At 36.9% G+C, this 12,190-nt stretch overlaps 2 protein-coding genes across 2 annotated transcripts; both read right to left on the bottom strand.

The window, feature by feature from the left end:
- Positions 1-813: 813 nt before the first annotated feature.
- On the bottom strand, positions 814-7,856 carry LOC131637856 (uncharacterized). The gene is made up of 3 exons (XM_058908424.1): positions 7,741-7,856; positions 1,390-1,540; positions 814-1,290 (listed from the first exon to the last, which is right to left on the bottom strand). Exons 1-3 carry the CDS (start codon positions 7,854-7,856, stop codon positions 814-816), a joined length of 744 nt encoding a protein of 247 aa, XP_058764407.1.
- A 2,768-nt stretch (positions 7,857-10,624) lies between these two features.
- Positions 10,625-11,194, bottom strand: LOC131637855 (uncharacterized). Its single transcript, XM_058908423.1, has one exon. It carries the CDS (start codon positions 11,192-11,194, stop codon positions 10,625-10,627), a length of 570 nt encoding a protein of 189 aa, XP_058764406.1.
- Between the last annotated feature and the right edge of the window lie 996 nt (positions 11,195-12,190).

The following is a 12,190-nucleotide window of genomic DNA, read 5'->3' as shown; positions in this document are numbered from 1 at the left end:
AAAAGACTAATCCTTCAGAGGCCTTATTACGCTTGCAAAAGCTTAGGGAAACCTCAACTACCAAGGACTCTTCCACTCAAACCACTGTTCAAGAGGATGAGATTGAAGCTCCACTTGTCTCCTTGATTTGTCAACTCCGTGATCATCTTTATGAGCTTGATTTCTTGACTGTTCTTGAAGAGTCTGATTCTCTTGGTAGAGAAATAAGGAAAATCCTAGATCAAATTGTCAAAGCACCACTTCCTGCTTCAATTGCTCAATACTTCTTCGACTTTGAAGCTTATTTCGACCAACTATGGCGAGATCTTATTACAAGAAAGAATACTGATCTTCAAGTGAAGAACAAAGTACTTGAGATGAATAGAGAATGGGACATTAGCGCTGTTTCTGATAAGAAGGTTAGAGAACTTCAAGAAAAAGTTCAAAAATTTTCTGACAAAGAGAGGGCTATTAATAGCAAAATCTCAGACTATCAAGCTCAAATCACTGAACTCAACAAGAAAATACTTGAGCTTGAGAAAGAAAAGTTTGATTTAGCCCAAGTCGAAGGCATTCCCTCTTTTGACATCATCAACAAGGAAGCTCTGAAAGGCATTGATCATGGCGAAAGGGCCTTGAAGCTAAAAGACAACATTCATCTCCTCAAACAAGGATTAGCCCGCCTTGATAACAAACTTGGTTTTGAGTCGAGCAAACTGGAAAATTTTAAGAACGCATTTCCTGTTTTTTAGACTGTTGTCTGTTTCTTTTCTTTTGTCAAAGACCTTTTGTAATATCAGGCCGTAGTTTTGGCCATATTTATTCTAATCTCTTTTATGTTTCTGCTATACGTATTTTCTGAAGCATTGGTCTATATTTTTTCAAATATTTCCCATTTACCTTCAGGACTCGATGATCTAAACTTAATTCCTCAATCTCATATGCGTTATTCGTGAATATTTGCACACCATTCAATGGTCCTTCCCAATTTGGTAACCATTTACCTAATGATTTATCCTTTTGATCCATAGGTAAAATCACCTTCCATACATAATCATTCAGCGCAAATGTTTTAACTTTCACTTTTTTGTTATAAGCCTTCGCCGCTTTTTGTTTCTGTTTAACCAACCTATCTAAGGCTGTTAATCTTTCTTCATCTAAGTATACTAACTCATCTAACATCATATTCCAATACTGATCAACGAGGATATCATTTTGTCTTTGAATTTTGGATGATTGTAGATGAATTTCCACAGGCAACACGACATCATGCCCAAAGGTTAATCGAAACGGAGTAGTATTTGTCGCCTCCTTTGGGGAAGTTCAACATGCCCATAGAATTTGGTCGAGCGTTTGATGCCAGTTTTTTGGTTTTCTTCCAACGTGTTTCTTTATCAAATTTATAATTACTTTATTAGCGGCTTCGACCTGCCCATTAACCTGAGCATAGTAAGGAGTTGATGTCAACAATTTAAACCTTGTTTCAACCGCGAATTCTTGCATTCTTCGACTAGTGAACACTGACCCTTGATCGGTAGTAATAGTCTCTGGTATCCCATATCTAAAAATAATATGTTTTTGTATGAAACTAATCACAGTTAACTGATCAACATTTACTAACGGGATTGCCTCTATCCATTTTGTAAAATAATCTATCCCTACTGTCATACCCTAATTTTTGACCCCCCCGAGATGACATATCTTCAGGATTTTCATCAAGTCAAAGCAAGTACCCAGAGCAACCTGACATTCAATCGAGGGTGTTCAAGGACAAGAAAACTCAGGCAAAGGATCAATCAATAGGAGGATTAGTCTCTAACACAATCATGAGACTCAAGAGCTTCATTATTTCACCTATGATTGATTAAGACACCCAGTCATCTAAACACAGAATTACTCAGATCCACAGACTAGGGTTTTGAGCCTCATCAAGGACTAAAATCAGGGATCACCTTTGGGAAACCATAAAAAGCCCCAGGGGATCATTCAAAGACATCAATCATCTTCAAATAACCCATATGGCAAGATCCACTGGACATCACACCTCAATTCAAAGTCTACAGTCATCATTCTCATCTGGTCGACAATTAGGGTTTTTGACCTAATTCCCCAAGATAGTTGACTTTTTAATCAGGGCATGAATCCAAAACTCAAGACATGATTCAAGAGTCTCTACTACCTCAATATAATCCATTTACATCATTCATTTGAGGAAAAGATCTTGTTCCTACACAAAAGCCCAAAAATTCACTTTGTCAGGAAAAGTCAACTGTGTGGGATCATCATTGACTTTTAAGGTTTTTGGTCAAAAAATGACTTTCAAAGATCAATATCACCAATATATGGATGTCAAAGTCATTTTACCAAAGAAATTCAAAGAAATTCATCAAGGAGCAAAAAGTCGGGAATTAGGGTTTTTGAGGGCATGGTGAGAACTCAAAATTTCACCTACACAACTCAAAAAACTTCCAACATGAAAGTTGTAGATCTTGCAAAATAAAACAACATCTTACATAAGAACTTTTTTCAAAAGATCAACCATTTAAGGGTTTTGAAAATTTTGAAGTTTTAGGTCATAAACACTTGGAAAATTTTCTAAGTGTTTTAACCTAGTTTTCATCCAACTTTGGGCTCATTTTTCACAAATTTCCCAAATGATTCTGAAGAAGACATAAACTAATGATTTGAAGTAGATGTTTAGGGCTTTCCAAATTGTGTTCAACCTTCTCCAAATTCAATTTGAGCTAAGAGTTATGCTTGTTCAAAGTTGGCCTCATGAAGTAAAATTATAGGTCATGCATCATTTTTGAACTTTGAAATTTTGTGCACATGACCTCAATTATGGATGCTACACGACCCATAACATGTCTGAAACAATGCCATGCATTCATTTTCACCATGCCATAAGAATTGAAGAAGATTCTAAAAACAAGAACATGTGATTATGTAATGATTACATTTGTGAATTTATGGCAAATTGATGAATCACCCAAGGAATCTTCTCACCAACCAATTAGAGCTTATTTCTGGCTCAGAATTGTCCCCTAAGATCAAGCAAAATCGAGGGCTAGAGGATTGATCAAATGGAATCAAAATTCTCATCATTGCACTTGGGATATTCTTTGAATTTCTTCATGGCTAAGAAACCAAAACTCTCCCACTAAGCAAGCTCACTCTCTCAATCAGTACTGAACCAATTGCCTATAAATAGAGGCCTCATTCTCATTCAAAAAACACACCAAAGCAACAGAATTCTTGCTTTCTCTTTTCTTTCTTCATACTTAGTTTTTTCAAAGGTCCTTTGGCAAGAAGACTCGGATTCTTCAAACCAAAGCTCTCTCTTTGAAAATAAGTATTCAAACACATTGAGGGAGGCATTTGGGAGTGATCCAAACCTCTGGAACACTTCTGGGAGTGGAGAATCATCACCTTCACCTCTCATTTGGAGCACTTGCAGTTGGAGGACCATGGAGTAACTCAAGAGTTTTCAAGCCAAGCCAATCATCCAGACACACTCCTCAGGTCATAGTGAAGCTAACCAGGTGGCTGCAACTCATCTGTAACTCGAGAATCATCACCCTCCATGTTCACTTGAAGCTGAAATCGAGGGAGGTCCATAGAGCAATTCAGAAGGATTCAAGCTCCAATAAGCATTCAGTTAGCATCATTGAGTCTCAAGGAAGCTATTGAGATCATTCATTCAAACCCAGGTGCTCTCTAACATCCTCACGACCTTCATTTTCAGAGGTAAGTTTCTCAACTCCATCCCTCTAATTCGTGTATATTTCTGGCTAAAACTCAACACCATTCTATTCAGCATCATAAGAGGATTAAAAGCCCTCTATCATCAGTCATTTATGCTTCAATATAGTCATTTAATTTAAATTCCAAATTTTAGGGTTCTTCACGTATTTTAGATAATTCAGTAGATACAGTTAATATAAATCCATGTTAGTTACATATCTAGAATCGTGAGTGAATTTAGAGCAAGTTTGGTTTTTATATCATTGCAAATGGTTGAGAATCGAGGAAGTTCAGAATTTCAAATTGATGGAGCTTGAGGTTGAAGACGAAGATGGTGAAGCGCGCCATTTTTGAATTCTCAGTGGAAAGTTTAAAATATATTTAACTGAAAACGAGTTTTAAACGAATACATCGTTTAGCTCACTTGGTCACATGCGCTTCCACTCTCTCTTGCCATAAGGTCTGGGGTTCGATCCCCCCCTCAGACCTTTTGTTTTTATTTTCCATTTTAACGCGCGTGTTTCCCATATAAACAACTGGGATCCCTCTTTAGTCACACTGAGCGTGTAGCTCAGTTGGCTTTGTTTTGGTGTGGTGACTATAAGGGCGTGAGTTCAAGCCTTGGTGGAGACATTCCTATTTTTTTTACCACTTTTCACAATTATTTTCTTCACAACTTCACACAATTAATTAACCTATCAAACTAATTTATTTTCACTTCATTTTTCACACACTTGTCATTTAATACATCTATTTTGTGAATAATCAAAAAAAAATCATAAAAATATTATTTATTTCATATATTTTTATTAGGTTTAAAATAATATGTTTTAAGTGCTTTATTAAAAACTTTAAATATATACATTCACTTTGTTTTAACCTAATCATTTTGTAAATAAAGTTTATGATAAAACCCTAATTGTTTAGGTCTTAATTAGGCATAGATCTTCATCTTTACCTTAATTAAGTTGACTTTTTGTCAAATTTCAAAACTGTTTTCAATCTCCGAATAAATCAAATGATTAAGGTTTTCAAACAACAAAACCTTGTATCATTCCAAATCATTTTTTTTAAAATTGCTTTTACACCAGTACTGTAAAGTACTGGGCCTCTAATAGAGTGTAAGTCCCAAAAACCTTCTCTTCTTAGCTTGTTTTCAAAACTGTATTTTCAAAATCTTCTTTCTGTTTTCAAAACATTCTTCTGGTATTTGAAGGGCATTATTCCCGGTGAAACTCTTCAGATACCTATGTGACCTTTGTCCATCTTCACTTCTTCTGTTTTCAAAAACCATTAACTGTTTATCATATATATATTCAACTGTTATCCACCAATTACTGGTGAGACTTTGTACATACTTCTTCAAAGGCCTCCACTCCATCCAGGTTAGGCTTTATAAGCTTTCAATTTACAGTCTTTATTTAAATTACTGTCAAATATAAACTGTGCATATATATTAGTTTAGAACTACGTTTGAGTATAAACCCTAGGACAGTTAAACTATACATATATATTAGGAATATGACCTAGGATTGAGAATGTCTTCCCGGTGAAGGCTCTTTCCTAATTAGAGATCTGTAGTTCAAACCCCCAAGATGAATCATTCCCGGTGAAACATCTTGGCAAAAACCTTAGAATCCAAATAATAGGACACATCCACCCAAAGAGGAATTATTCCCGGTGGAACCTCTTACCCATTTGCTTAGAGCCAAAATAAGTTCAAAACTACATAGCTTTCTCTTGTGCTATAACAAGGACCCTCGATTAGCCTCCTCTTGGGCTTTGTACAAGGACCCACAGGCTTCTTAAAAGCATTTCCAGCTTCCTCTTGAGCTTGTATACAAGGACCCATCAGGTTTCTTATAAACATAGGAACAGGTCTTTAGTCACCTTTTAGCCTACCCTGGTGAGTTTTCTTCCAATTTAAACCAGACTTTAAACAAGCTAAGTTTGTCTCAATTTTGCATTGAGTACACCTTTTGGAATGAGAGACATGGACAGTCTCTGTCACCCTTATCTTCATCAATCTTCCTTAGCAGAGTCTAGGATCTATGTTTATTTTCTCTTCAACATGTGTCAGCCTTCATCTTGGGCTTTAAACAAGAAGTCTCCATTAGATAATCTTTCTGCCATCCATTTCAATCATAAAACCCCTCGAAAGGGTTAGCCTCCACACATTCCTTCATTTTAATCAAAATTCCCTGGAAAGGGTTAGCCTCCAAAATCAATCCATCATTTCAATAAAATTCCCTGGAAAGGGTTAGCCTCCAAAGTCAATTAATAAAAATGTCAAAAATAAAGATTCATTTCTCTTAGGAGATAATTTCCCCAAAAGAGTCAAAACCCCTGGAAAGGGTCAGCCTCCAAAAACATGATAAAGTCAGTCTTTTAACAGACAAATTCACCAGCTGAGTCAAAATCCCTGGAAAGGGTTAGCTTCCAAAGAAAAACAGTCTTTCAATAAATAAAACCTCCTCAGTAGAGTCAAAACCAACAAAAACAGTTAGCCTCAACCTTGGGCTTCATACAAGGCACCCAAACAATAAAACTCCCCTGTCAAGAGTCAGCCTCAACCTTGGGCATTGTACAAGGCAGATAATAGAGTCTCCCCAGTGAGTTCTTCATCATTCAGTAGCCACAACCTTGGGCTTTATACAAGGCAGATAAACCATATTTTCATGTGTCAAAGATTCCTAACACCTAGGATCTTTTCCCCATAGAGTCATCCATACTCAGTTTATTTAAGAGTCTGCCACAACCTTGGGCTTTGTACAAGGCAGAAAATAATGTTTTCCCTAGCTAGAGTCAGCCACAACCTTGGGCTTTGTACAAGGCACATAAAATAGAGTCATTCATTCAATTATCCTCAGCAGTTAGCCACAACCTTGGGCTTTGTACAAGGCACACAAATAGAGTCTCCCTAAATAGAGTCAGCCTCAATTCTGGGCTTCGTACAGAACACAAAAATACCCTGTAATTAATCCCCAATGGAGTTATCTCCCAGAGTCAATAATAATTAATTAATCCAAAAGCCTCAAGCTTGGGCCTCATACAAGCCAGCTAAAGTCAAATCTTTTATACAGTAGATAGACATAGCTTATCTCTATAGAGAGATATTTTTACTACTCTACCACATTCAAACAAACAAACATTTCCATTTCAATCTCAATTTCAATCAAAGTCTCCCATTTAGGACTCTGAAAGACATGCTCTGGCACATCCCCAGACTTGTACACTTTCCCTAATTTGGACGAGCATCTTTCTTTCATTTATAGAGGCATCTGACTGGCATACTTGCACACACAAGTAAGGTCCCCCTCTTGAATGAAATGAATCCAGTTATTCTGTCACTCCTTTAAATGTTTGTGGTAGAATAGTACAAATACCTCTCTGTAAAGATGATTTCATGTCTCTTTACTGTAAACAGAGATTTAATTCAAAGCTTCAACCTTGAGCTTCAAGCAAGGCACCAAAAACATTTAATTTCCCTAGTTAGTTCCCCGAACTACATTAAGCTCTGACTTCCACTAGGGATATGTAGGCATGAGGTTCACAAGGAATCTCAGCGAGCTAATAAAATACCAAAAATAGTCTGTCTGTCTGTCTTTCTTTAATCAATTCAATTCTCTCTCCTAACACAAAGGAGAAACTTTCCCAATCATTAGCAGCAAACACAATCACAATGACACAGAGAAGGTTCCTGTAGAGTACTACAGATATGTAGGGTGTTTAAACACTTCCCTATGTATAACCGACCCCCCGGACTCCAGAATTTCTAGTCTAGGTGAAATCCCCACACTTAGCAAACTCCTAGGGTTTAGTTGAGATCTTTTTTTCCCTTTCCTACTCGTAGGACCAATAAGAAAGTTCGTGTGATATCGTAGGAGGTAAAGAAAACGACTACCGCACCTACTAAAATATATTTCTGCTGTTTAGACGAAGCAGGTCTAATCTCCCCTATCAAGTCTAAATCCCATCCTCGAAAAGGCCAAGTCTTAATTATAGCATGTAACTCACTGGTCGGCACATGCTGAATACCCGAGAATTTTTGGCATTATCGACATCCTTTTGCAAACTCGATGCAATCTTTTAGAATTGTTGGCCAATACAGTCCTTGCCGAAACAACAACCATTATATTTTATGACCTGACTGGTGAGCTCCATAAGTACCATTATGAACTTTTGAGACTGCCAAATAAGCTTCAGCTTCGCTTGAACATTTTAACAATACACCTTCGGCAGTCTTTTTATATAATTCATTTCCTAGTATTGTATAACTCAAAGCTCTATATTTAACCTTTTGATCAGTTGCTCTGACCGGATTATTTAAATATTGCACCAATGGCCTTCGCCAATCAGTGTCTTCCATATTATCGATAGCAAAAACTTCACCAATTCCTATCAAATTATTACAAACCTCGTGGAAACCTTCATCTATCCCCCCAGGTTTTGCTATCGACAATTGATCAGGGTAACAACTACTGGCGCCTTCTTTTTCTTTTATTTCGATTAACTCCTCTAATCGATTTTTGGACACCCTATAACCTAAAGCAATTCGTGCTAAATCATTTGCTGCACAATATTTAGCTCTAGGTACATGTATTATGTTAACTGACTCAAACTTCTCCATCAATTGAACTACTAAGGTGTAATAAACGATTAGATTCTCTTAAATACATTAATACTCTTTTTTGATTTTTCAAATAACAAGTTCAGAGTCACCTCTTATCTCGACCTCAGTTTCCCCCAAATCCAAAAGAGCTCTCAAACCAGTAATTAAAGCTTCATGTTCCACTTCATTGTTGGAACACACTCACTGATTCGATATTTAAACTTTGTCGGAATTCCCTTAGGAGAGATAATCAATACTCCAATGCCAGAACCATTCTTATGGCTGGACCCATTGAAATATAACCTTCACTGAAATCTTTCGACCAAATTTTCTAACATTTCAACTAAATCATGATCCACTGTAAAATCTGCCACTATTTGTCCTTTCATGGATTTCAAAGGGACATAAGCTAAAGAGTACTCAGTTAACGCCAATGCCCATTTACCAAATCGACTATGCAAAATGGGTTTAGATAGCATATGCTTGATAACATCATAATGAGAAGAAACATACACATCAACAGGATTTATATATTGCTTCAATTTATTACATGAGAAATACAAACATAAGCATAACTTTTCAATATCATTGTACCTAGTTTCTGCATCGACTAAAGTTCGACTTAGATATATGGCCCTTTCGACACCATTATCATCTTCTTGGGCTAACATGCTCCCTATTGTCAAGCTGGACGCAGCTATAAACAATTTCATACTCTTATTTCTATTTGGGGGTAACAAAATCGGAGGTTTTGTCAAATATTCTTTAATCTGGTCAAACGCCTGTTGATGCTCTCCTTCCTATCTAAATTTATCATGATTCTTGAGTTTGAGTAGTGGTGAAAATAAATTCGTCCTGACACTCAAATTTGAAATAAATCTCCTCAAGAAATTGATTTTCCCCAGCAATGATTGCAACTGCTTTTTCGTCTCTGATGCTTTCAACTCCAAAATGGCTTTGGTTTTGTTTTGATTTATCTTGATGCCCTTTTTGTGGACCACGAAGCCAAGAAAGTCTCCTGCATGAACACAAAATGCACATTTCAATGGATTCATTTTCAAACCATGTTTCCCCATCCTCTCAAAAGATTGTCGAAGATGGTCTATATGACCATTTTTAGAAGATGACTTTATAACAATATCATCAATATAAACCTGCATAAAACATTCTATAAAGTCATGAAACATGGAATTCATTGCTTTTTAATAAGTGGCCCCAGCATTTTTTAAGTCAAAGGGCATTACTACCCATTCATAAGTGCCTAAAGCACCTGGGCATCGAAACGCCGTTTTAGGTATGTCATCTTCGGCAATGAATTTGATTATAGCCTGAGTATCCATCTAACATACTTAGATACTCAAACCCTACTGCAGAATCAACTAACATTTCAGCCACAGGCATATGGTATTCATCCTTAGGAGTAGCATTTTTCAAATCTCTGAAATCTATGCATACTCGGAGGGTCCCATTTTTCTTGATTACAGGCACAATGTTAGCTAAGCATTCGACATACCTGGCAGTTCGAATAAACTTGCTTTTAAGGAGTCTCTCAATTTCCAATTTGATCTTCATCATAATTTCTGGAGCAAATCTGCTTGGCGACTGTTTGATGGGATTTTTCCCCAACATCAATGGTAATTGATGTTCTACCACATTACGACTTAAATCAGACATCTCATTATAGTCTCATGTGAAGCAATCTTTATATTCCCTCAACAGTTTGACTAACTTAATTTTCATATCGACCCCCGGTTTGGCACTGACATAAGTAGGTCGGCGAGCCTGACCATTTCCTAAGTCAATATCTTCAAGAGGATTTTGTGTTTGCATCCTTTTACTCGGTTCGTCAGGATCTTTTTCAAATCCTAAAGGTCTGTCATCATATATTTCGTCGAACCATTCACCTTCCATGTTAGATCTTTGGCCTTGTTGGCCATTCTCATCCTTCTCAATCATGGCTTCCAGAGCCATATTATTTTCCAATTCGGCCTCTAAAGTCGTTTTTAATTTATTTTCGACTAAATAAGTCGTAATTCGAGCCAAATATGTTGACTCAGAAGTCATTACTGTCGACCACTGTCCACCCCTCAGGTGGATTATCTTCATTCAATGGTTCATTTGGATCTTCCTTATTCCAGATAAAACCATAATTTGGGTCTAAGTTCAGATACATAGACATGCTTTCGTCAGACGAGTAAACTTCCTATGCTTTATAACATGGAGCGACATTCGCCAAATGTTGGTCGAAATGCTTTCGACTCACTTTATTAATATCAGCTTATAGTAGCTCTAATCAGCCTCCACATTTTCTACAATCCCATCTGGTCTCCAAATGGCTACCCTTTGATGCAACGTTGATGGGACTGCCTGGACTCCATGGATCCATTCTCGACCTAACAACAATTTAAAATTAGCCTGAGATGCAATCACCATGAAAATGGTTGACCTGGTAGTCGAACCCCCAACCAGATCAACTTGTATCACCCCAAGTATACTACTAGTTTTCCCTTCGTAGTTAGACAAGATCATATTATGGGGCCTCAAATATTTGTCTATCTTTCCTATCTTTCGAAGTAATGAATGGGGCATCAAGTTCATTGTTGCCCCACCATCGACAAACACCTTATTAATTGGGACTCTATTAATCTTTTCCCTTATAAACAATGGTTTAAGATGATACATCATTCCATGATCTGCTTTTTCGAACAAAACCTTCTGTTCTTCAACCACGCCATTACCCATCACATAATAGCATACATGCATTTCATTCACATTTTTCGTCTTGGACGAAGTCTTCACCAGTTTCAGATACTTCTGAAATCCTGTCATATTCTGCAGGGAGTACTGAGACAATTCCATAGTCGATCAACAACTCATCTGACTCAAGATCAAAATTATCATCCACTAGCTCTTCATCTGACAGTGGAGAGTATTCAAGTTCTCTCCCAGCACTGTTAATTGGAGTATTCCTGTTTACGGTGATTTCCGGTAAACAACCGCTAGTCTTCCAAACTATAATAAATATGATTTGGTTACTCGCAGGATCGACTAGATTGATCCTAGGACATAGTCAAATAGGTTGTTATTCATGATAGTTTGAATTATGTCTATGATTGGTGTGTCTCGAAATAAGAAATACTTAATCAAATAAATAAAGATTAGCAATCACCTTGTTATACACGTAAATATAACACCAGCGAAAGTTAAAGATAAAACATAAGACAAAACTTGTAAAAATGCAAGAATCATAAAGTGCAGAAAAGTTAAGTGCTTCGAAGATAAATGACATGAAAATAAAGAGTGCAGGAATGTAAATGACAGAAAGTAAAAGAAAGCGTAATAATATCGAAAGATACTTGATTAAAGGAAAATACACATGTATTTAAATTGGTGTTGGTGTCATACGTACATTTCTCAGCGAACTCTTTCTCTTAACACTTGATACTTGAGCAATATGTGAGTGATTTGTACAAAATGAACACACGGAATCCTAACATTAAGATCCTTATTTATACTAGTTTCGACCCTAACGGTCCTACGCTAATCTAATGCCACGTTGTTCGCAGAAAATCCAGGGATGCCATCTGTCTTCGTGCGGTTACATAAACTACTTCGAAATTCAAATCATCCCGCCGGAATCCTCCTTCGACATGTGGCAATATAATTATAATCGAGAATGCCACGAAAATACGCTAAGCTTCAGTACTTTGCATATCTCGCAAAAACGTCTAAGTTCCAAAGATCATTCTTCTCGAAATTAGCTTCGATGCTCACTCTTCAACTTAAACATCATTTTCGAAGCATGGCCATCAGTAGCCATTCTCTATCTTCAAGGATGGTCATCAGTAATCCATC

This window comes from Vicia villosa, unplaced genomic scaffold (assembly GCF_029867415.1).
Source record: "Vicia villosa cultivar HV-30 ecotype Madison, WI unplaced genomic scaffold, Vvil1.0 ctg.002099F_1_1, whole genome shotgun sequence".
Lineage (NCBI taxonomy): Eukaryota > Viridiplantae > Streptophyta > Magnoliopsida > Fabales > Fabaceae > Vicia > Vicia villosa.
The sequence above is the reverse complement of the archived record's forward strand: the minus strand, read 5'-3'. Positions and strand labels throughout refer to the sequence as shown.